The following is a 26202-nucleotide window of genomic DNA, read 5'->3' as shown; positions in this document are numbered from 1 at the left end:
ATGAGGAGCAGATCGGGTTCCGGGTGCAGATCTGTTGGTCAATGTGGCTAACACGCTAGCATAGCAGTAAACTTATCTACCCCAAAACTACAACTCTTTACTAACGAGCTTGCTCATCTGAGGTGAGGACAAGCGTTTCAATGGTCTTCAACGAATCTTACTAAGTTGCGCTTCTTTACTAGCTCTAAACAGTTATTTAAGAAAGCAAAACATTAGCTTTTATCTCGCATAAGTGCAACAGCTTCTCGTGCTCCACTTGAATGTATTGACATAAAGAGATGCATGACTGCACATCAGCTGCCGAAACACTTTTTATTATGTTTTTAGCCGACACGTCGTCTGTCTAACTTATTTTGGGAACTATTGTTTCATCAGGTGCACAATCAACCAGAAAATGGACTTAGAAGACGACACCACTGTGTTAACGACCCTGAAGTCCTTCAATTCTTTCATCAGCCGAACCGAACCTCAGCAGCGGCTGACAGAGCGACCTGGGAGTGGAACCTTGCAGGGACAATACAAGCGTAGCATGGAGGTATGCGTGAGCCTGCACCATCAGTGGTCTGGAACGGTGCTATTGTGCATATAGTGCTTGATGGTCTATCTGCATCCTCATTATTATTTCAAACCCGTAGTTGTTGGAGGCTGCAGATAGACTTAACTCTACCAATCGGTACCTGCAATTGGACCAGGAGAAGAAGCAAATGGAGCTGAGTCACAAACGAGCACGGTTCGAACTGGAGAAGACTGCTTCAGACCGGACTCGGGCCCTGGAGGTACACAAGCACGCCTGGTTTTGGCATATTGTCATTGTCACATACAAGCACACACGTGACTAAATGCTTCTTCAGCTGGTGTTTCCATAATGTAAGGTTAAATTCTCCAGATGAAATGGAGGCGAAAGCAGGCCAAGATCACTGGAATACTTGAATACTGTGAAACAGATTTCAGAACCTGTGTCCAGCACTGACCTTCCATGATTAATTTAGGAGATTGGATGCTTCCTCAGGTTTGTTGCTGATCCATGACAAAACTAGAAAAAAAACTTTCTTGTCATCACGTTACAGCACGAAGTTGACCGTAACCAGGAACTACTGACTCAGATCAAAAAGTTGAAGGAGAGGGAATCTGAGATGGAGAGGAACCTGACGGAGAAAGGAGATGCAAACCGTGCTCTCTGGAAGAACCTGGAGGCCCTGAACAAGAAACTGGAGGACCGTGATGGGAGACTGAGCTCCGCTAACCAGGTGAACGCACACAGCGGCATTTGTCCCTCCGCCTCACGTCTCCCTTCTTACTCTGCCCTCTGTTTCCTGTTCCCAGACTGTCAGCACTTTGAAGGATGAGGTCAGAGAACTGAAGCAGAAAATTCAGAATCAGGACTGTACAATTTGTGCTCAGACTCTGGAAAACCAGGAACTGCAGGAGCAGCTAGATTTACAGCGCCGGTACAGACACGGCCTACTGCTGCCGCCGCCACTGCTTTAATGCTCTTGGATTTAGACCGACCGCACTAAAACACAGCTGAGTGACGTCTCCAATCTGCCCTTTCTGTTTCAGGAAATATCAAGATGTTTCTCAGCTGTATCAAAGCCTCCAGGCCACCCAGTCCACCTGCTCAGACCACGTCATAAAGATTAAGGTGTGTACACAAAGGAAGAAATGTTTAAATTTAGAGTTCTCTGAACTTTATTTGCAGTTTTAATCGTGGCATTTCTTTTTGGAGGTCAAAGGTTATGATTACCTCCTGACCCTTTCTGTGAATGATTAATGGGCAATAACGGAGACCCAAAGGGTCAAAGGTCACTCATCCTTGCGGCAGTTACCGGTAACTGGCCTAACTTAAAAAGCTACTGTTTGAAAACATGCACTTAAACAATCATGATAAATGACCAGTACTTCTCCGACCCATTCCCATGGACCTGTGTGGATTCAGCCAAAAACCTCTTAGGAATCAGAGTGCTGCAAGTTGCACTACATGTGAACTCTCTGCAGCTGTTTCTGGTTTATTTCCGGCTGATTTCTGCTTTCATGGCAGGAGCTGGAGAGGCGTCTGGCCCTGCAGGAACAAGATGTCGCCATCATGAAGACCGTGAAATCGGAGTTGGCAAGAGTTCCCGGGATGGAAAAGGAGCTGAAAAACCTTAGAGGGGATAACAGTTTTCTCAGGTCAAAAATATTCTCATGTTTAGACTGGACTACAAAAATCTCTTTTAAATGAGCATACAGATGGTGTGTGTGCCATGCCAAGAATATGAAATATGATTTAATGGTCTTATCTTATGTACAGAGAGAGCAGAGAGAACTGCAGCCTGTTGAAGGAGGAGGTGGAAGGGCTGAGGAAGAAGCTGGAGAGGATGGAAAAAATGAAGGAAGACCTGGTCAATATGGAGCTGGAGAAGAATGTAAAATCACCAATCATTAAAATAATAGTGATGTACCTGCCCAAAAAACAGCATTTTACTCTTTTAATTTTCAGAGGATGGCAGAGAAGCTCCAAGCCTGGGAAAATTTGGGCCAGTCTACCGGACTCAACATCAGGTGAGATGATCACCTGAAGCTCCATCCTTCATCAGATAGACAGGAATGACCTCCATACTTCATCAGCGCCGCTAGGGGGAGCTCTGGTCATTTTACATCATGGGCCTCAGCCCTTTGGACGACACATTCAGTATACAGAGGGGTGGGTTTTGTGCGTGCGTGAGAACACGCGCGCTGAATGTGTCTCAGCGCTTCCAGTCAAAATATAATGAGAGAATGATTGCACGTTTCCCGGTGAGCAGTGGAGCAGATCTCTACTCTAAACAAACTGCATTATTGTCCTCTCTCTCTTTCTCTCTCACTCTTTCTCACCCTCTCTCTGACACACACACACACACACTCTGACACACACAATTTTCTCTGTGATTAACTCTGCCTCTGATGGAAACTAAGTTAAATGAGCACATCCAACCAGTAACTGATTTGCTGACCTGTTTTGTGTATGTGTATATATGTGTGTGTGTGTGTGTTTGTTGTGTTGCAACTTCTTAGAGGGCATGAAAAAGAAACAAAATATAATATACTTTAACAATTATTGATAAAAGGTTGTCACCAAGCAAGACGCTAGAACTCTGCTCATAAGGGCTGATGGGACACAGGAACATTCAGGCTGCTCATCGTCCAATTTTACATCAGCCTAAGCTCTAATCCTGAATACGTTAGAGATCAAATCTTTAAGATGTGACATCATGTCGTCGTTGCTGGGGGAAACACATGAATATATGGCTTCTGAATGTCGGGCCATTAAGCTGTATACCGATAGCGATCCGACAGAAAGGTTAAAGGCACCTTTGTGTTGGCGCTAATTTTCAGGATGTAGTTTTCTTGACACAGTCAAGTGATATGGATGCAAACGGCAGGTGGGAGAATTCCATTCAGCACATTTCCCACTCTAATTTCACTCAACAATGTTGAGGGAAAATTGCTATTGATTCATCCTGGCGCATTAGTGACGGCCATGTAGGTAATTATTTGATTAGTTTCTTTACGGTGTTTCTCACGGCGTGCAATTCTCTCTCTTTTTTTCCATATACTAATTTTGGACGGCATAATTGGCAAGCTTGAACAGAAAATTGTCGCTAATATTATCGCCAACACAACAAATTTTCTGATAGCAGCCCATTTTGAGGCATCTTCTGTTATTAAATGGTAAATGTCTCATCAGGATTGTTTCCTGCTGTTGCACACTAACATATTTTTGTTAATATTCCCCCCCTCGCTGCAGCTTGTTGATAACCGGCGCCACGCTTGGCTTCCGTTGACTGCCGACAGACATTATGCGTTCATATTACCGACGGGGAACAACATCCTGAGGAAGGGTTGTTAATGAACACTGGCACTGAGGTTGGGTCCATCACTCACAACCCAGGATTTAGGCTCTTATCAGACGACTGTGGTGTTCAAAATAACCAAAACAACAGCCGGTGACCATCAGTCTAGCTCCCTGGTGGTGAACCTGGAATCTGCCAGTTTGGCTGATTGCTGGTGTTGATTTTAGTTCCTTCTGTTATAGACTGATAACATTGACAATACTTAATAGAAACACGCTCTTTTTTGCATTTAATGGACAAACAGGGGTGAAAGTTTGGCCTAAATTACAGAAATTGTTGTCCAGGTTATTTAACTCTTCCCCTGGTAGTTTACAATATCTTTCTCAATAATGGCAAAGCAGAGTCAACAGATATGTCTCATTTACCCCTAAATAACCCCCCAAAAAACAGCCAAACACAGAAAAAGAGACTTTCAAATAAGCTTAGCAGAAGCCTAATCCCTATACGCTCCTAGCGGTGCAGAAATACCTACTTTGGGTACAAAAATGATTTAGTTAATGATTCATGGGCTCATAATTTAGTCATGAGATTATTTGAATACTTCGGGCTCCGTCTGGCGAAAGTGGAAGCGCGTTAAAATCTGCCACTCAACCTTCACCCCGTTCACACGTCAACATTTTGATTCATCACGTTTTCCCGGTGCTTGACCTGGTTTCCAGGTCTCCGTTGGATGTTTGTTAAACATGCAAGTGTGTGCTGAGATGGACTGAGAGGAGCGGGAACCTGTGTTCTGCCCCTCCTGTGGTCGCCACTGTGACAGAAGTGTGATTTTTCAAGCTCCGATTTTTAGAGCAGAGCTTCAGCTCCGTCCTACCATGTGACCTTATCCACTGGCGCCGCCCTCTACAAGGTGGGCCTTTGTGTGCTCTGTAATCTCTCAATCTCTCCTGCAGAGAGAGTTTGTTTTGCACAAGCCTGACCAGTGTTTAACCCAGTATCCTCCCAGCATCTCTGCCTCTGCCGCTAATGTGGATTCACTTCACAGCCCCCCTCTGCCAAAACAACAAAAGAATATGTAAAAGCCGCCGTTTTGATCCGTTCTGTCCTCTTTGCTCTCTCGGGTGTATTGATTTTTCATTGTGCGCTGCAGCGAGTGTGTTTGAGCGTACGAGCCCGGATGCTAACTGTTCTCTGTGTGTCTGTCTGTAGGAAGCCGGAGGATCTGTCCAGGGAGGTGATTCAGATCCAGCAGAGAGAATTTGCTCTCAAAGAGCAGAACTACACACTCAACAGCCGGTAACCATCTCAGTCACACACACCGACACATCATCCGTCTCCTAGCCTGCAGACTATTTCCTTTCATTCTTCCTGCCGTGTTCTTCCCCCTCTCTCCTTTATCTTTTAGAGCGTATCTCCGAGAAGGCATTAATTGTCACAAAGTTAATTAAACCGGTCCAGCTTCTAATTGTGCTCCCGATAGTAACCGTTGGTGTGTGTTTTGCATGTCTACGTCTAAGAGACAGAGATTGAGAGAGTGGGAATCTGTTGTTAATTAAACTTGTCCTTTCGAGGCAGAGGTGATGGTGGTGGCAGCGGCGATGCCCCTGTGTGTTTGTGCAGCAGCTGAGTACATCAGCAAACCACATTATTAGCTGGCAAATGTCTTTCAGCACACTGGGGCCTGTTATGAAGTATTAGGGGGTATTTGAGCTAGTGGGAAGGGTAAACGGAGCTATTATCACCCTGTCCTTTGGATCAGATATAGAGCAAATTTAGTGTCACTCTTGACCCACACACTTCTTTTTTCTCTTCTCCAGTGTGAGGAGTGCCGAACGATCACATTCTGATGTTTGCGCAGAGCTCTCTGAGCAGCGCGGGAAGACTCTGGAGGAGAAGAAGAAGAGGGAGCTGCAGGACACGCTCGTTCGCCGACTTCAGAAGAGGTTGATGCTGTTAAACAAGGTGACCCGACAATCGTCGCTCGCCGTCTCTGGTCACATAAAGTGGGTTTAGCCACTGTCCCAAGGAGAAACGGGATGATGATTTCTGATTAATCCATAGATCACACACGAACGACCTCCACACGGCCCACAGATGAGGGACTCGTTTAGATAGCGCCCTCCCCCGTGGTGCTGCCGTTAAATACAAATGCTCACGGAAGAGTGCTCACTGATATTCACTGTGACGAGACTTAAATCGCAAAGCCAGCACAGATTTTCTAATCTGCTCCCCCTACCTGTCCGTACCTGTGATCGGTAAACAAATGTCATGTGACCCCCACCCCCCTCCCGGTCTGCCCGCCGGTCTTCCCGCCGGTCTTCCCTTCTGCTCAGCAGTTCAGGCTAGACCTCCCTTTGATATTGATTTTTCTGTGTGTTTAACTCCCTGGGTCATCATGCTCAGCCTTTTCGTACACAAATCTTACATGAACACACACACACACACACACACACACACACATACATTCTACCACCACTGTAACTAAGCTGGCTACAAACATGAAGATAAGAACCACTTTTAACAGCTTACACTTCACTGAGGACCCAGTCTGGCGTGACTAATTTCAGTCACAAGCTCTTATTCTTTTAGGGTTTGTTTTGGCCCAATGAAATCGGTTAGGATTTTAAAACACATTCACAGAAGGATCCAACAGCCAGTCTTTGCTGTAATCGGGGCTCGAGAGGCGCTAATGAATCGATCAGAATCGCTGTCGGTTCATTTCGCGTCGATCAGTTCTGCGTTCGAGGTCTGAGACGTGCAAATGCCCGGCTCCTGGCCCTCCGTCTGTGAGCGACTGCAGCCACACACTGGCAGGTAAATCAATGATGATTAAGCACCGTGCTCAGCTGCACCTTGACAGCACTTATTAAGGAGTTGGAGAGGAAAACGGATTTTATCCTCAGTCCTGTGCTACGGGGCAACTCTTCCATTATGCAACCGTTGACCTGTTCAATTTTTTCAATGTGTACTTTTTTAATCTCCCGTATTTTGTAGGCCCGAGTCTTTGACCCATTAGAGGCAGTCACATCTGTACCCAATAGATAAAACAGTTGACATAAAAGCAATTTCAGAAAAAAATGGATGATAAAAAGCGTAATGAGACTTTTATCAGTCTGCCCCCTCGCTGTTTATTTTAAAATTGGAGCTTTTATCAAAGAAATGCAGTCAGATTTCTGATTTAGATTTAGTGAGTTCATTGGTTCCGAGAATAACCAGCCAAAGGGCCCGATGCAGCGACTCGGCCGCTGCCGGAGACACGCTGACCTCTGACTGCGATTGTTCCTTTTAATACAGTATTCTGTTCATTCTGTCTCCATGTAGATCTTCCTCCTGTCTCCATTCAATTCCTGTCCACAAGGAATGATACAACCATGTCAGAACAAATATATTTAACCAGGAATTCTTTCATACATTCTGCTTTTAGATAAATCATAAATATTCTGTTTTCCTGCGTCCCAGACCGTTTGAGAGCACTTTAATCTCTCTTCTGTCAGTCTGTTCTGAATGAAGTGGGTTGTTTTTTTAAGAGGTTGCTGAATATTCAGCGGCCGAATTCAAGAGGGGTCTTAATCAGGCTGTTTGTGATGTTTCGGAGAAGGTTTGATCCTCTCAAAATACAACGTTCTGGGTATTATAATGCAGAGAAGCCTGAGTATGGTAGGCCCATCCACAGGCATTAAATATGGATCATTAAACATCTGTCCGTAGACCTTTGTATCTGTCAACGTGTGTTCTGTTGAGGTCGGGCTCTTTTAATTTTTGTTGTCCTCAGATGCTTTTATGGCCAACCTTCAGCTTCCTGGCTGAAGTCCTGAAATGTTGCCTCAGTATTTCCACATCATGTTCCTTCCTCTTGATGCCATCTGTTTTCTGAGGTGCACCAGTCCTTCCTCTGGCAGAACACCACCACCACCACCACATGATGCTCCCGTCCCCACCCCCGCACCTTCTCTGGCTCCCCCACACACACCAATGGTCACTGTGATGAAACCCACCGAGCTGCCTTCATCTTGTAATGATATTCATCTCTGCTGTTCCATTTTCTTCCGTGGCCGTGTGTTTCCGGCACCTCAGCCTGTTCATCTGTCAGGAGGGAGAACGTGTTGCCTCGGAGCACGTTTACACGGCTTGTACAGAAAAGGCACGTCTCTGTCATGTCGCTCTGATACAAATTTGATGGTTTTTCATCCTTCACCCAGAAAGATATTTGCCTTTGATTTAACAGACGAGGAGAAATGCAAATAAGCACAACCCGGAGCTCCTCTTGTCACTCTGTGGATGTATGAAGTGCATCTACTTCCTACTATGTTTCTCATTCGAGAAGACTTTGCTGTCGCGTTGGAGAATCGCAGTCCTGCAAAAAGACAATCCAGCCGCACTTAAGAGCTTTGAACAGCGCTGTTTATGGTTTCTCCCATCGTGAGCTGTTAATGTTGTTAAGGGTCCCTGCTTCAAATCCTTGCGTGTTTGTTGCAGGAGCGTGATGGAATGCGCGCCATACTTGAATCCTACGACAGCGAGCTGGGCTCTACTGAGTACTCTCCTCAGCTCAGCAAACGGCTCAAGGAGGCAGAGGATGTGCTCCAGAGGACGCAGAACCACAACGTAGAGCTGGAGGTGCGTGATCCACACTCAAACGCTCCTCACCTTGCTTTAACCCCCCTACAGGACTGTTGGTCCTTTCGGTGTTGAGGCACATTTCTCATAGGTGAGGACAGAGTAAATATGAGCCGTTCGGCTTCTATTTGTCAGCGTGCCCGGCGCTCTGGCTCAGTGGTGGAAGTGACAGCTATCTGCTCCCGCAACTGATGAAACTGCACTCACAGCAGAAGGCTACTCTGAGCAACCCCGGAGCGAGCGGAGTGAATGAACTGCACTCTTGATAAAATATGGCCTCCCTCTCCTCCATGCTCTAGATGCTCTGTGTCTGTCGATACTGTATATCAGCTGGGTCAGGACAGAAAATCATTTTTTTTGGCGGCATCTGTAACTTTTCATCCCATTTGTTATTTCCTTTCCTTATTTAGGCTGAGCTGAACAAAACACACAAAGAGATGGGGACTCTGAAGCTGCAGCTGCAAACAGTAAGGATTTTTCAAATGTCAGCAGTTGGGTGTGCTTTTATTTAATAGAAACTGTGCTGTTGGGTTAGATATTTTTCTTAAATGAATTATGAATAAAATTACCACAAGTTGTTTGCAAAATGTATAAAATCAGCAAAAAGAAGGAGAGTTGACTAATCTCAACACAGCATGTGATGTGTGAAACCCACCTGCCTAGGATAATTGTAATTACTCATCCATGTGGGGAGGTCTGAGAGCGCGGATGAGTGGAGAAAACAGAAAGATGCTGCCAGGAAAAAAAGAGTAAAAATGGAAATGAGAGACGATTGCAGACGGTGAGGGAAGTCGAGCAGGAGCTAAATTTACAAGATTAGGCTGAACGTCTGTCAGGAGCCGACAGTGACTGGAAAAAAGATGTTCTTTGGCGTTATCTCCATCTTAAAGGTCTCTAAACGGCACATGTCCAAATGTCCCCCTTTTCTCCTGTGGCCCAGGTAGAGCTGGAGCTGGAATCTGTAAAGAAGCAGCACGCTGCTAATGCTGACAGCAGTTGTTCAGCAACCAAAGAAGAGCTCAGCATTCTCAGGTAAACGCAGACGCACACACAACCTGACGCAACCACCAATTTAAAGCCAGCAATATAAAAGATTCATGCACAAAGAGAGCGAACAGGATTAGCTCCTCCATACCAAATGGCTGTGGGTGTCTTTGGGATTAACCTATTCACCCAGCTGTGTACATCTGCGTGTTTGATATTGTTAAATAAGGAAGAGTGTGTGTGTGTGTATGCGTGTGTGCATGGACCTGTGTGTGTTGCAGACAGAAAATTGAAGATTTGGAGGCAGACCGTCAGCGTTTGGAGGAACAGAACAACAATCTGGAAATGAGGCTCGAGAGACACAACCTTCAGGTAGGCAGAAGATGTTTTCTCCAGCTGTTTTCCTTGATGGATTCAGTTCTGTGGCGCAAAGGAACCACTTTAGCAGCCCCACTGGCAGCCTTAGCATGTCTCCTCGCAGAAACATTCTCAGAAACTCGTTCCAGGCTCTTTCCTAACACAATTGGGCCCATGTGTGATTTCAGCGCTGCTAAGTGAAAAAGTTAAAACCGTCTTGATTTGGTCGTCCTTTACTGGGTGGACGGCACAGTCTTAGACCTGCTGGGAGAATAGACCCTTGGTTTAGGTGAGGGTTAGATGTTTAGTTGTGGTTAAGGGGGTTCGGAGCGCACAAAGGTAGTAGAACAAATATCCGTGTGTGTTTCAGATTATCCAAATAAGATCTCTGCTTGACAGGACTTGTTAGGGTTTTCTTGAAGACGTTTCGCCTTCTCTTCAGAAAGCTTCTTTAGTTTCAGGTTCTATTACTCCCCTGACCTGCACTGTGAAAAACTGAGCCTACTCGGGGTCTTTAATGAAACGTGTGTGGGCAAGCGTGTTGGCTTCACTTACCAGAGGGCTGAAAGAAATTTGTGTGTCCTCAAGCATGACAAACGCTTTTAGGGAAATTGCCAAGCGAGAGTGCATAGAAGGGGTCTATATGGGCGCAGGATTCAAGGTTGTACAGTCAGCTGGATCAGCTCTCAGGAGTTAACACCTCAATGGTCTGTTGCACACCAGGAGCCCCACATCAGACGGAGCGCAGAGCCGACTGCCTCAAAGTCTCTTATTTTTAATAAGGGTGAATCCGCTACTGAGCACGTGAAACCATTTTCATGGAAAATGGGTGGAAATGTATGTAATGTCTCGTTTGTTGGGTATCGTGGGTTTATCGGGCAAGTTTGGGTGCCTGTGTGGAGAATGGAAAATAATAGGTCGGTTTTCTGCCTCTCGCAATGGAGGGATCGCGGTGGCGCAGCTCTTCTGCAGCTTTTGCCGATTCTACCAATTTTTCAGCACTCGTGTTTATGGTTTTCATTATATGGGCTCTTCATCCTCCGCTCTAAAGAAATGTAATGGACACTCACTCTTCGGAGGTGTTCAGTGGCCCTGGGGGACCATTCGTCTCTTTTATAAAAGTCTGGATTTACTGTGTTTCTGAGGTAGGAAGGAAACTTCCAATTTTTTTTGGTTCAGCAAACAAACCAAGCCCAGCAGACATCTTTTATCCTTCAAATAACTCATCCTTTTAGCACCTGAGAGGCACACTTCTCAAGGTTGTTACTGTAGAAGTTATACACTTCATCACATTGTTGTGTATGATTCAGTCTCGCTGGTGTGAGAGTGTTGTCCTGAGAAAGTTGTCCTGCGCTCAGTTAATGCTGTATTGGATTGTGCTCTGAAGCTACATCAAAACATAACTCCCCTCCAAGTAAACCACGATGCCCCCCATTAACCGAGACTTTTGCCAAAATAGGCCTGGAAAGCGTGCTTTGGAGTGGGTCGTACAGACGGGCTAAACCAGTCAGCCCTCCAGTGTTACTGGTCTCACTGTGGTTTTGCTCATTGAGGTCCTCTGGCACCGGCCTTTTAACCATCCCACATGTAAGCTCTAAAACGCACGGGGAAGCGGCCTTCTGTTATTCTGGTCCCCGACTGTGGAACAGCCTGCCGGAGAACCTCAGGGCCGCAGAGACTGTTGAGATTTTTAAAAAGAGGCTCAAGACACACCTTTTTAATCAGGCCTTTAATTGATTTTCTGATTGTTTTTAATTTCTTTTATGTTCTCATGCTTTTTTATGTCTTATCCTTATTTTACTTGATACTTTTACTGTTTTACTCCCTCAGTTCTTATTCTCAGTTTTTAGTCTTTACACCTTTTATCCCATTTACTGTTTTAGTCTGTTTTAGTCTTAGTACTGTTTTACTCCTTCAGTTTTTAGTTTCTCAGTTTTTAGCTTTTATACCTTTTATCCCATTTACTGTTTTAGTCCTTCAGTTTTTAGCTCCAGTGTTTCCTCATGGTGTTTCCTCATGGGGGCCTGCCAGGCTAGGAGATGTTTCCGGTCTACCGCTGGGGGTGCTGTCCCGTTGTCGACCCTGGCCTGGGGGGTTAGGGGGCTCTGTGCTTTGGTGTGGAGCCTCCGGTCTGTCCGGGTCGGGGTGGTCTTTGTGGCGGTACCACCTGTGGTCACGCACCGTGACCTCCCTCGGCCTGGTGGGCCTCCAAAGGTGGCGTCTCCTTCGCCTCAGGTCTCGGTGCCCAGCCATGTCTCAGCTTGTCTCAGCTTGTTTGTGTGTGTGGGTGTGTGTGTAAGTGTGTTGTATGCATGTGTGTGTGTGTGTGTGTGTCCTTTTTCTTGATTCTCTTGTTCTCTTTGCTGTTTTTATCCTTTGTGAGGCACTTTGTGCTACCTAGCGTATGAAAAGTGCCATATAAATAAAGATTGAATTGAATTGGCTCCTTTCAAGTTAAAATAGTTTCTGTGTTCCTTCCACCAAGGACCCCTGACCTCTCTGGGGTCTCTTTAAGAGGCTCTCCCCACAATGTGGGCTGAATCCTGCAGGTTGTCCTTAATTTCAGCCATTGGGGGCAAAGCACTGAAGCGTGGCCTCTGCTGTGATTCAACTGTGGTTCTGTTAGAGCCTCAGCAGAACAGCAGAACTGGTCAGCCACCAATCTGCAGCATGAGCTCGCCGTAACCACGGCAGCGGAGTTGGCAAATAGAACTGTGATTTAAGCTATTTTACCTGCTATTTTATAACATGACCCGCTTTTGCCATGAACGTTTCAACTGTTCCATCAGGGGCTCAGATGTTCCTCAGGGTTGCTGTAGTTGGAGTTTATATGGATCATGAGAGGGATTTGTTAGGTTCTGATAGAAACACACTGGACTTATGTCCCCGCTCTCTTTGTGTCCCCTGCTTTTCAAAGCAGACCCTGCTTGCTGGTATTAGATGTGTTGTTATTGTTGTTCTATGAATAAGATATCTTGTTGCCCCAGGCTGTAAGAAAGGCACTAACACACAAACATGCACTCACCAACATACTGTAGAAATGCTGCTAAAATCCATTTGCAATCTGACATTTTCTTTTGTAGCAAGGAACACAATTATATTACATAAACGGGCAGTGCACCACCTGCTTAATGCAGTCCTGCAGTGAAACAGTAATGGAGTAATTACACCTCTCTTTCTCTATTGAAGATGGGTTGTGTGTATTTTTAGTGTTTGTCACATTTCCCAACACTTTGTTGGGTACTGATAAATGTTGTGCTGTTGTGCAGTCAGTGAAAACACTGCCCCCCCCAACACACACACACACACACACACACACACACACACACACACACACACACACACCCATCCTGAGCTCAGTCCAAATATCCAAACATATAGACATGGAAAATGGTGGACCGCCATAATGTGGTTATTTTTGACAGTTCCTTGTTTGTGGTCTGAGGACTTTAATTTTATTTTTGGTTCTGTGCTCAGGGTCTTTGTCTGGCTCCATTAGCCGGGCCTTTCATTCTGTCTTGCCGACACACAAACAGATACATCCCTGAATAAACCTCCATATATAAATAAAGATTTTAGAAGAAACCAAACAAGCCGTTGCTTGAATAAATGTGATGTGCTGGCCACTTTCCAAAGGCTTATTATTTACAGACAGACTGTTCGTTTCCCCTTTAAATTGTCTTTCATATACATGTAAACATTCTGTCATCCAGTTTTCATCTTATTCTTTTTCTGACAGATATTTTTCGTTTACATATTTCCATTTTCTGCCCTGTTCTCTTGATCTAATCTATACCTGTATTGTATTAAAGAACCCAGCTTCAGGCTGTATGGAATTTAATTTAGCCAGTAATTATAGCCTTTGTGTGCGTGTGTGTGCCTGTGTGCGTGTGGGTGGATTCAGATAGACTCCTCCATTTGCTCTGACCTCAGACTGAGGGAGAACCAACATGATGGAAGGAAATAATGTGCTTTGCATCGATCTGTGTCTTCATCATATTTCAGGGGTAGATTTGTTAATCAGACTTATTACTAAAGTTTCCCATTTAATGAATCACCGAGCCTCACGGTGCAGCTGTAAATCTTCTATCGGCAGCCTCGCAAACTGCAGAGTCAGTGAAATATCCTGACTTTTAAAAAAGAAAACCAGCCGCCCGATGAGAAATGCTGTGGTGGTTCAGTCCACCGTGACCTTCTGTGACCCCAGGAGAATGATCTCATTCTCTGGCTGGATGTCTGTTTACTTACTCACTTTGTGTCATATAAACGGTTCAGGTTGCTGTTGTTGTTCTTGGAGTAGGTTTCATTGTCCCCAATGGTGCCTCAGGTTGACGTTCATGAGCTGCAGGGGCCAAATGTGAATGATGATGGTGTTTGTGTGCCCCAACCCACGACTACGGGACATTTCCATTAAAGACAAACTTTATAATGGAACGCTTTGGCTCCCATTCTGCTTCCAGAAGCTTGTGAAATCACAAATAATCACACGTCTCTGGTCACAATGACATTATGCGCAGCATATTTGCGCTATATACTCCCATTGTAGAATTATTGGAAGAATGAAAGCTTCTGCTGGTTCTGCAGGATAAAGCCAGCCTTCTCGCTCGCCTGAGTTTTTATCTGCAGGCAGTTAGGTTTCAGAACTTGAAATGTAGTTTAACCTGATCAATAGAAGAAAACAGCCCACAGGGAGTGAGGGCAGGGGCCCTCTATTTAATCTCTGCACTTTTTGTCTTAGGATAGTTTTTTTCTTCCAAACTAAGAACAACACAAGTAAACTGATGGGATTTCTATAGATTGAGGAGAAGATGCATCTTCTAAGACTCCTGTTTCCACCGTTCTATTGAGTCCAGCAACTGTAAACAACTGCACTTTGCAGTTTTGGGGACTTATAAAATGGCCTAAATGTCTGTCTAGATGTAACAAAGCAAAAGAAGGAATGGAGTCTCTCTCTCTCTCTATTGAAAGGTTATGGTTTATGCAGTTATACCGGTTTATAGCTTGGTCTAATTGAGTAACATCAAATTGTCATGCATGAACAGTCCCACAGCTAAATATGTAGATATAACTAATTAAATTTCAACCCAAAGTACAATTTAAAACTCCTCAAATCCCTAATTCCTGCCTCTCTCTCCTCTTGTCTTAGGGAGACTATGATCCGCTGAAAACACGAGTTCTCCACCTCAAAATGAACCCTACCTCTGTTGCCAAGCAACAGCGGCAGCAGGAAATGGAGACCATCCAGGAGGAAGTGACACGTCTCAGAGAACTCGTACGGTCCCTGCAGGACGGGGGCTCTTTGGTCCAATCGCAGGACGACTCTATCGTGCCGAACCTCGGCCTTGGTTTGCCGCCGTCGAAGGAGGTGCTCGGTAAGACCCTCGGTGTAGATCCGCCCTCACAGCCTCGCCGGGGCTGTTTTACCCGCAGAGGCCAGATAACAGGGTTTTCCCTGACTCGGTTGGCATTTCCATGTAGCAACCACCACACACCTTCCTCTGCTTTGGTTTTTCGCTGTTTCTCCAACCATTTTGCAGCCCTACATGACCTGGACTCAGACCGGGAGTCTCCCCGCTGCCTCCCTAAACCAGATGGGCAGCACCAGTCAGTCGGCAGTGGTTTAACGGTGTCGCGATGGTGCTGTTACAGCTGACGTCTCCTCTCCGTGATGCACGTTCCGGACTTGCATTTGTCGTTTCTCTTCTTTCCCCCCTTTTTCTTTAAAGACGTCCTCTGATTTTGGTCTCTGCTTATCATATCATCAGTTTAGATTTGTTTCTGTCTCTTTTTTTCTTGCTCTGAATATTAATGGAGACTCCGGCCGCCGCGTGAGACTGGAAACTCTCGGCAGATCTTTCAGACTCTTTGTGGGATATTTGCACTTATCTCCAGACCCGCGGGTTTCATCTCTAAGATAAAAGAAAAACTCTTCCATTGTTTTTCAGATGCAATCACTTTATTCATAAAAGAAAAAACACTTAAAAAAAATCCCTAAACATTTGTTTAAAACTGACACAAAGTTATAGATGAAAGTTGAAATAATAAATTCTTTATCTTAAAGACCTTTGAAGGTTATCTCTTACTGATTACAGTGTGAATTTAGACCAGTGTTATCGGCGTGATAAGAATAATATTTCCGAAGATTCAAAAAACCTGGAAGTCAGACACAATATTATACTTTTGATTCGCATTTTTGTGCTCGTTGCTTTTTTCTATTCAAGCCCGAACGTCCACTGAAAGGATTAAACGTCTGCAGTTAAGTTTGTAACGAGATTTAAAGCAATAAAGTTGGTAGAAGAGGTTTAAAGAGACATGGAATTTTCTTTAATGTGGGCCATTTTGCACTCCAATAGAGCTGGACTTATTATGCTTGCTTATCACTTTCAAAGGCTTAATTTTGACCAGTTTGTTCAGCCCTTGTGAGATATATTCTTCCGAGCGTCGCGGGACACCGTTTTGTGAATTGGGGGACTAACGTAGCTGGTCAGAAATGTGGATTCAGCCAGGCTGGAGTGTTTTTAACCCTTAATAGTTTGTTGTAATGAGTGAACACTTTCTATATTTGATTATTACAAAGATGATAAGGCAGCCATGAACTCAGCCAGCAGCATCCAGGTCAACCTAGATGGTCACTTTCCCACAGTCCCAACACAACATCCCTGTTTTCAATCAATGGGCCATCAGAAGTGAACGTTTTATGTGTGTGTCATGGATGTTTTTGAGATTTATGAGGATGTTATCGAATAATTAGAGTTGAAATTCTGGTGTTTTACCGTGAATGACTCCTCCAACATCTGTTGGGGCTTTTAAGTGTCGATAACATCAGCCTCCAGCTGTTTCCTTTTCTATTTTTTAATAACACGTTGGAAATAATTCGGTTCCTGTGAATAGATGGCAGCGGCGCTTCTGCGCTTCTTATGTTCTTCCTCTTGGTTTCTAATTTCATATTATATTGAAGCACAATCACACATGCTCACTGGTAACATTGGGAATAATTCCTCCATAATGACTCATTTATGCTCTCACAAACTTAATCCTCCTGCCTGCTCAAATTGACTTTTCGAACCAAAGTAATTATTGCAAACCGCTTTTGCACGGATGAAAGTTTCCACCATGACTGTTTATAGCTGGGAGATGCACATCCCTGCTTTACCCACAATCCTGTGCATCAGGGCGTTTTGTAAATCAAGTGGTCTGAGCCGCACATATTTGAGCACTCTTCTGCTTCCTGAGCTGAATGACTTTAAGAGCCTAGAACCTCCTGCCCATGTGGGTTTTTAGTCCCGTGAAAGAAAATGAAGCTTCTCAAAAGTTTGGAGATTTTTGGATGAAAAGACGAGGTCAATGGTGTGGCTGGGGCGCGCATGAGAGCTCTGTGAAGCAACTAAATGCAGTGAAGGGCATTGTAAAAGGAGAGTAAGGCTGATGGCGGAGGAGAAAAGTGTGCTTTATCTTTGGAAGATGGAGCCAGTTGTGATGAATGAGTGATGACTGACATTAGCATTAAATATACGTTGTGAAGGATGCGTTTACATCCCTGCTCGGTATCGCCATAACAAGCTCTTCCCAACATTGTGTGTGTTTTACAGATTTGCGTAAGCAGATGGAGAGCTCGGAGCTGAAGAACCAGCGGCTGAAGGAGGTGTTCCAGAGGAAAATCCAGGAGTTCCGCACCGTTTGCTACATCCTGACGGGCTATCAGATGGACATCACCACTGAGAACCAGTACAGACTCACCTCTGTCTATGCCGAGCATATGGATGACTCCCTGCTCTTCAAGAAGGTGGGTACAGGTGGAACACTTGTGTGTCCGTGGTGTAAAACGGGACAGACTTGTGTGTATTTGTTTTAATGCACTGGTATTATTGACATAGAGGTGTGGAGCTTTAAAAAGTAACCCTGTCAACAGCCAAACACCCTGCAGGCTCTAGAATCTGGGTGTTGATAGCTGACTCTCCAGCACATCTGACCTTGTGCAGTCTGTCATACTCACAAACACACACACACACTCACTCTATCTCTTATATCCATGTTATTGCACCATTACACCTACTATTAGACCATGTAAATGACTCATTCCTGCATGGAAGAGGAGCGCCACACCACGTAGACTGTGTGAATGTGTGTGTACACAGCGAGTAGAGGAATGATGGTGTGTGTTCATGTGTGATGACTGGGCAATGTCACAGTGCTGGGCTGCATTAATCGATCACTGGTCCCCATGCACTCATTGAGCGAGCCAAATAAAAGTGCTGTGTGTTTGTGTATGTGTGTGTCTTTCTCCCTCTCTCGTCAACCCTTAAGTCGCTTTACAGCAAAAGCATCCTGTCCTACTCTCCTTGCATTGTCTCCTTCCCTCCTCTCATCTTCCCACCCCTTTGTTTGTTTCTCACCATCTCACCGTTTCTCTCAGATCTTTGCCGTGGCAGCTAATGGCTGTGTCGCTTCTGTGTATTACTATGACGGCAGAATTAGGCTCAGGTTTATTATCTCGGCACGCTGATTAGATCGGTGGCGTTCAAGACGATTGCACCCGTACCTCAGTGCCTTGCCCCAGGGCTGACTAGAACACTAGAAGCACAGATATGGGCAGTGAACATGTATGTCAATTATGCTTCATGGAGCCCACCTGTGACCCTGTCAGGAGAGATAATTCACTGTCAATATTGATTAACTCCTGATGGCTGCCTATAAGGACACACACAGAGTTTTGATGCCTTGATAGACCACACTGTTGCAGTCAGGTGCGCACACACACACAGCACGCTTCACCTCACCCCACTCTTGACGGGTGAGCAAACACACAGATTTATACGCACGTGCCCACCCAGCAAGTGCAAACACCAATTGTATTATTCAGGGTGTTTTCCACTGTTTGAGCATTTGATGCTAGGCTACAGGGAACACACAAACACACAAATACTTGCACTCAAGCTGTATGCAAAATATGCATATGTTGCTCTTTTACCCCTGTGAGGCGTTAATCTGAGTTATGATGATATAAAGCGAACTAATTGTAGGATGAAGCTGGTAAGAAAATGGGGGATTTTGGACAGGAAGCGCACATCTTTACAAATAGGATTCTAATGTTATTCACCTCAGCAACAGGGTTGCCAGATAATCCTGCTAATATCCGCCTCTAGCAGCGACACCCAAATCTCCCCGTGGTGTAAGCTGTTTAACCTGCAACTGTCGTGTTCCCTCTTCTTTTTTTTTGCTCTTCTCATATGTGTCACGTTTTTGCAGACAATTTCTTTGGCTTTCATTGAGGCTCATTGTGCCAGGCTTTTATTCTGCTAATTAAGCTCGAGTTTATTGGGAGATTGTGGTGGAAATGCAATGAAAATGTCTGATTACATTCATGTAACCTTCAATTATTGGTCCTTCCAGCAGCTGGCATAGAATTTAAAATAGAATAAGAATAAATAAACAAATGAAATCACACGTTTGATGAAAGGAGCCAGTAAGACAGAACATCTACTCATAGAGAGAACTGCTGTTAATGACAACAGGATGTGTGAGAGATGGCAGCGTTTGTGTGTAAAATGTCGGTGTGCACTGGTCTTTCTGGAGCAAGTTGTTGATTAGTATTTTTTTTAGCTCAGCCTGTAGGTGAGAGGGGTGATTAGCATCGGTGATTAGATATTTATGAAGCTTTGCTAATCAGCAAGATAAACACCTCACCCGTGTGACTTACCTGAATGTTTTCTTGGAGAACTTTTTCAGAGGCACTACTTTCTCACAGAGATAAACAGCAAGTTTATCTAACATCGCAGATCGAGATAAACATTTCTTTATCTGCTCGTCATTTACCTATGGATTATAAGTTTAGTACCGTTAAAGTTTTCACAGTCGCTCCACCTTTATGTAGCAGCATGTACAGTAGACGCGTATTCTGAGCTTTTATTATTAAAAGATAAATGCAGCCCTCCTGGAGGACCTGCACACCTCTGCTATTGATCAGCTAGTCAACACATAAACACACTGCATCTCCTCTGCTTTCCACAATGGTGACTAAAATCCTCATAATGTCCTGTATTGACCTGACTTCTCTGCCCCCCCCCCCCTCCTCCCCCCCACGTTATCTCCCTCACCTCACTCCCGTTGACTCCCCTCTGCTGCCTGCTCGTCTCTCTCCCTTTCACCATCTTCCTTTCCTAATGAAAGGAGGAGATATCATCTCCAAGCTGCCTCATTAAAATGTCGTCCCAATTAACTGGCAGCCCTTTCACCAGAGACCGACGGATGTAAAGCACAGAACGCACGGAGGACACGGGGCGGGTGTGCGTGTGTGGGAGATTGTTCACATATTAGCAGGAAGGTAAAAATGCTAAAGTTTTATCAAAGCAAACTCATTTTTTGCGTGCATGTGAGAGTGCGTTGGGGAAGGGGCCAGTTAATGAAGCTCAGTTTATGAACACTGTGGAGTCTTTAATGACCCGTCTGTGATTTAGCAGCCGTTTGGGGATGATTAACGCCACGCTAACGCGTGTTTGCCCGTCCGCATGTGTGTAAGACGAACTGTAAACCTTCAGCGCTCCAACGATTTAGTCATTTGTCTTTTATGGCTTCATCTTAATAACTCCGGATCATGATGCTCTCAGAGCAACTGCTGCCGGAGCCCAAATAGACTTTAGCAGCAGGGCCAGTCGGGAGGCGAACGGGGACCAATCAGCCCTTCCCGTCTCCTGCAATAACACGCGCTATCATTGCCTCTCTTTTTCAGCTCTGACTCCATCGCTCTCCCAGTGTGCTGTTTGTAACTTGTAGCCCGACGGCTGCTTGAGAGGATCAAGATCGCTAAAGTTCTGTGCTTTCAACTATTCATTCACTGATCACGGTGGAGCCAGTTCACCCATTTGAGCTCATTCGTTTTCCACCACACGACCACTGATGGCAGCAAATGGGGACTAAATTCACCCACGCGGCCGTAGAGTTCACTTAGCTTTATTCTGTTTGCCACATCCTCAGGCTGCCAGAACTCGGTGTCGGCTTCATCCACGAGTCACTACACTACCATTAGCATCCAAATCCGTTTTGTCTCATATTCCCAGCAGGATGGGTCCCGATCGTCGTCTGTGTCTTTGCAGGGGTTTACACACGTGTTAGCTCATGATTGCGTGGGTGCGGCAGAATGAATACGACGTGATAAAGGACAGATGAGTGGCTGCTTGCAAATGCAATGCATGCTGGGACCCAGTTTCACTTTGTAGGCTTCCTGAAACAAAACACTTACTCTTGTAGCTCTGGTAGCTACGAAGATAAACATGTGAGCTGCTAATAAACAATAAACACAGCGCCTGATGGGAGTACAAGACGGAATAAATTAACTCAATTTGAAGTTGATATGATTCTTATGTACTTAAAGCTTCAGAGAAGTCTGGGAGTTGAAAATCCCAGAAGAAGAAAGAAGGGAATGTTGACTGTGATTTCTCCTGACAGTTTCCTGTCCTGCTTCCCCTCAGGGCAGGCGTGCAAGTGTATGTGCGCACGTGTGCGCGTGTACTTGCTTATGTCAGTAGCTCCTCTGGTCAATGTTGGGACATATGTCTGCTGTCTCCATGGTAACGTGATACATCTGAAACACAGGAGTCCACCTGAGGTTACGAAAGTCTTGAGTTGGAGGAAAAACTGATGCTCACACACACACACACACACAAATACGGTACTTCATTGTGAATTAATTACATTCTGAGTTCGGTTATAGTCTCATTGTAGCACATCGGGATGTTTACATCCTAAAGTTTCATGCATGTTTATCTCTGCAATTAGATATTTTTTAACTTCAGGACCAAGTTCATGTTGATTGCATTCATGCTCGTCAGGTTCATGTTGATGAGCCGCTCTGTCGTTGTTGTTGTTGTTGTTGTTTTAAACCCCTAGAATCTTTTTCTACTAGTTATGTGCCACTCAGAGATGAACGACACTAAAACACTCAACAAATGGTTGATTACAATATTAATATGGATGGGGTATTTATTTATTTGTCTCCCTCTCTGTCACCCTCAAATATCTGACTCCTGACTGCAGAAAATGCTAGAATCTGCATTTAAATTGAACCAAATTCATCTGCATATTTTTGATTATTCAGTTAATTTGCCTCTTGTGTTGTTTTTATTTTCATTTCAGCCGTCACTGCGCAGGGCTGGTTATTGCTGAGATTGGTGTGTGTGGGTGTGGGTGTGTGTGTGTGGGTGTGGGTGTGAGGGGAAAATCCAAAGAGGCAAAAATGGAATTGGAATCAGTTGTGCACAGCTGTGAGGGAGCTGAGGAGAAGAGTCTTGTTAGTGGCGCAGAACAAAGATGGAGGTCAAAGTGATCCGTGAACCGTTGTCTCCTCACTACAGCCAGTGGTCACACACAGACGCTCTGACACAGACGAGGCGCAGTCGTTTTCATCTTTACAGTAGTGACTACATTGAAACTCCTTACTGGAGATGGAATGGTGGGAGAGGAGGACCAGTCACACCCCAGCCTCCTAATGATCTCCATCTCCATGGCTGTTTTTGGGCATGTTCTCCTCTGTAGGCTCTTCTCTGTACCTTTCTCGGAACCATGATGATTAAAACACAGATATAATCAGTGTCATTACATCTGAATGTTTCCCTGAAGGATCTGAAGCTCCATCTGTTCCCTTGGCTCCGAACCTCAGTTATTAGTTTAATGTGTTACTGTATTAACGGGAGAAGGTCGGGGGGGGGGGGCGTGGCCATTTCCTACGGGCTTTTGGAAGGATGGCCTGATTGTCATTCTGGCAGTGCGCCGCTCTCTGGCTGGAGGAGGTCATTTGGAAGCCACGCCCTGCATTCCAAACCATTTAGTATGGATTTCCTTTAATTGGATAGACAAATGGAAAGAGGGGAAGATCGGGATGGTGCTGCTTGCCGCGGAGCCGCGTCCTCCGGAGGGTTTAGGTGCAGATTTTTCCACTTTAATTCTTCCCACTAATCTGGGGGGGAAAGAAGTTTTCCCCCGGCTCTATTTTTGTAATTGTTGATAAGGCTGCGATCGGTAATCGACCTTCTCCTCACGTTGTGTGAAAGTTGTTTTAAGTGTACCAAAGATCTTGTTTTCAAAAAGGTCAGATATTGTCTAAAGTCTGCACGTCTGCGAATCAGCACTGATAAGGTCACGATTTGAATAAAGCACAAACATCTTGACTTTTCGTCAACTTTTGTCTGCAACTGTAAACAACGACCTCCGGCTCTGCTGATCTGGCTGCTAAAACCTCGCCGCCGTCGAGCAGAAATGACATGAAACGGCAAATTAGAATTCTGTGTATGAAATTACATTCTTCGGATGATGAGCTCTGTCAGTCCAAGGCCTGGTGGGGAACGTTGTGGGGGTCGATCCTGCAGGTTTCTCCTTTACTTCAGGGATGAAATGGACATCTGTGATTTTTCTCTCAAGATAGGATTGATTGATTGATGAAACTGTCGTGTCAGAGTTGAACCTGAACCTCCGGGTGTGCTTGGTCCTCATCGCCAGACAGAAGGTGTTGGAGGAGATGTACAGATCTCCATGGTAACGGCAAGCAGTCTTTTTTTTTTTGATGTAGATGGTCTGTGTTCTGAAGGCCTCCGACAGTTTAGAAAGTTTGTGTGCGACTGTGTTTGTGTGATGTGGCTCAGTCTGCCCCTCAGAGGGGGAACCCCACACCCGGGACCCTCAGAGTGAAGTGGTGGCTTTTCATCTGAAGACCGACCTGCCGCTATCAATGAGCCGACCCCAGAACGCCATGTGATGGCCGTCTGCTGCTCCCACGACTTACTCGATATGAAGCATTAACCATGGAACGTGAATATAATGAAGAGGGAAGATGAGCATCGCTCACACACTCCCTCAGCCTCGGCCGAGAGGGAAAAGTTTTAGTTTGACTCTTGAAAGTAGAGTAGATAAATGCCTCTGTAGTAATAGTGAGTCCTCCGATCCCACACTGGCACAATAGCGGCAATGATCCGACCCTCGGGCCGTCTTTATCTGTCCCGCAGTGTCCCTAACAAGTAGTTTCTCCTCGTAAGAAAAGAAACCAAATCAATAAAAGCATGTTGGCTCTTCCGGAGGCAACAGATGAGCCTTCGTTGCTGTTTTTTAACTTCATCAGGATGGTGGAAGCCCTCTGCTCCACATCCAGATAGGTTCGGTTCAACTGTCCCACCCTGTGGTTGGCTGCTGCAAACTTAACACACACTCACTCACTCACTCACTCACTCACTCACTCACTCACTCACTCACTCACTCACTCTCTCAGCATTTAACTTTGTTTTAGCATCATGCATTCTCCTCTCCTCTCCTCTCCTCTCCTCTCCTCTCCTCTCCTCTCTTCTCTTTCCTCTCTTCTCTCCTCTTCTTTCTTCTCTTTCCTCTCTCTTCCTCTTTCCTCTTTCCTTTCGCCTCCTCTCCTCTCCTCTGACCTCTCTCCTCTCCCCTCTCTCCTCTTTCCTTTCTCCTCTCACCTCTTTCCTCACCTCTTTCCTCTCCTCTTTTCTCTCCTCTCTCCTCTCCTCAGCAGTGCTTTAATTACTTTATCCCTCATTTCTCTCTTCCTTCACTCCATCGCCTCGAGCTGCTTCTCATTCCTTTTAATTAATCCACACAGACTTAGACACCTTCATCCTGCTGTGAACACACACACACACACACACACACACACACACAGACACAGACACAGCAATTCCCTGTATACAACAACAACTTTAAGCGATCCTCACTTTGAATGTTTTCCTCTGGAGATGGTTGTGGTAAATTACTTGGGTCCTGTTTGTGTGTTTGTGTGTGTGCAGGGCTCCAATGGAAGCATGCAACTCATGGAGACAGAGTTCTCCAAAACTCTGGGAGAGATGGTTTCCCTTCATCTTCATCACCAGAAGAGCATCCCAGCCTTCCTGTCGGCCGTGACCCTTGACCTCTTCAGCCGACAAACCACCATCTGATGCTGTGAAAAGATGCAAAATATCTGGATTTGTTTTGATCCCCCCCCACTTTGTTTACCACTCCAGCTGTTTCTAAGACACAGACACGCATACTCAATGCTACGCGTGTGTATGTGTGTTTGATCAAATGCTTCTTCCCTCCTTTCAAAGCTAAAGATCAGGTGAGCTGGCTGCATACTTCACCGTTCACACCAGCCCTGGAAAAGCAGGACATCAGTTTATCTCCAAAGTCATGGAGCAGAAGAACCTTCTGTTTGGATTTGAGGCCCATTCTGAGTCCGACAGTACCTCTTGTTGTCTGCAGGGTGTTTTATCTCCGCCCGCCGGAGTCATACATTTTTATCACCAGAGGAAATTGAATAAGGTTCAAACTGAAGTTCCTGAAGATAAGCAGGGGGGCCTTAAAACCTCTGATTCGATGTTTGGGAGAAATTTGACGGTAAATGTGGCAGCCATCCCTGAGCTTTACTGCTGTAAAGGCATTTAAGTTTAAAGTGACAAACACATGCAGTCGACAGAGAAACATCTGCATTTGGATAGTTTTTAACCTTATTTCTACATTAGCCTCAGAATTTGATTAAACTTTGATGTCTCTTTGTTCTTTGATTCCAGATCCTTTATTAAATTGCCAAAACCACCTTTGTCGAGCTTTTGTCCCCCCTCCTAGCACTAAGCGTAACGACGCTAACCTGATCTAAATTACAGAATAATCTGTTTTGACAAGCCTTGAACAGACTTCATGGATTTTCTCCAACGTTCTCTCCGTTATTTCAAACCAGTGTCATTTTTAGAGAAGTAGATGCGAGGCAGCACGGCAATCAACCCGAGAAACAAACAAACAAACAAAAAAAAGGCGGGGGCTGGAAATAAAAGCCGCCAACCACAGCAGCAACAACAGAACCCCAGCTGGTGCGACCATATGTCTCCTGAGAAAACACTTCCTGTACTGTAAATGCCACCTTCTCTCCTCTTTCTCCTTGCTTTTCTGTTGTTTTTTTTAAAAAATACACCCACACTTTGAAAGCACGGCAGAGATTTATTTTGTTCTTTTTGATTTATGAAGTCTGCAGCGGTAACAAAACTGACATCAATTTGAAGTAGCAATAAAAAGTATGTGATTGATTATTGGAACATTGACTTAAAAGTTTCACAGATAAATCTCTGATATTGCTAAACCCCTCGCTGGAGGCTAATGGTGACAGCTTTCACCTGTTTGGGTTCTTCTGTGACCTTTGACCTAAGGCGGGTGTGCGTTCACACCTTCCTGGTTGAGTGGGACTTTACAGAAAAGTGGCGGCTCGCTGGCGCCTTTGTGTCTGTGCTCTGATGTGGATTAATAATTAATTAATCAATTAATTAATAATGTGGATTAAGCTTGAGAAATGCGGCTCCCTTTCCCGAGCAGTGGAACCCATCTTTAATAACCCACAGTGCACTTTTAAAAAAAATAAATTGATTTCAGCATCTCTTCATTTGAAATCCGCAGCTGCTCTCTTTTC

At 45.0% G+C, this 26202-nt stretch overlaps 1 protein-coding gene across 1 annotated transcript; it reads left to right on the top strand.

Annotated features, from left to right (window-relative positions):
* mad1l1 (mitotic arrest deficient 1 like 1) lies at positions 1-25431 on the top strand. The gene is made up of 18 exons (XM_011612826.2): positions 1-122; positions 376-535; positions 636-776; positions 1068-1247; positions 1324-1448; positions 1561-1642; positions 2039-2169; positions 2291-2405; positions 2480-2541; positions 5022-5108; positions 5630-5774; positions 8289-8429; positions 8840-8896; positions 9370-9461; positions 9695-9785; positions 14917-15142; positions 17360-17553; positions 24554-25431. The coding sequence occupies exons 2-18, from the start codon at positions 395-397 to the stop codon at positions 24701-24703; spliced, it is 2160 nt and encodes a 719-aa protein (XP_011611128.2). The 5' UTR covers positions 1-122; positions 376-394; the 3' UTR covers positions 24704-25431.
* The last annotated feature ends 771 nt before the right edge of the window (positions 25432-26202 follow it).

This window comes from Takifugu rubripes, chromosome 17 (assembly GCF_901000725.2).
Source record: "Takifugu rubripes chromosome 17, fTakRub1.2, whole genome shotgun sequence".
Lineage (NCBI taxonomy): Eukaryota > Metazoa > Chordata > Actinopteri > Tetraodontiformes > Tetraodontidae > Takifugu > Takifugu rubripes.
This window is presented reverse-complemented; position numbering and strand designations above follow the sequence as displayed.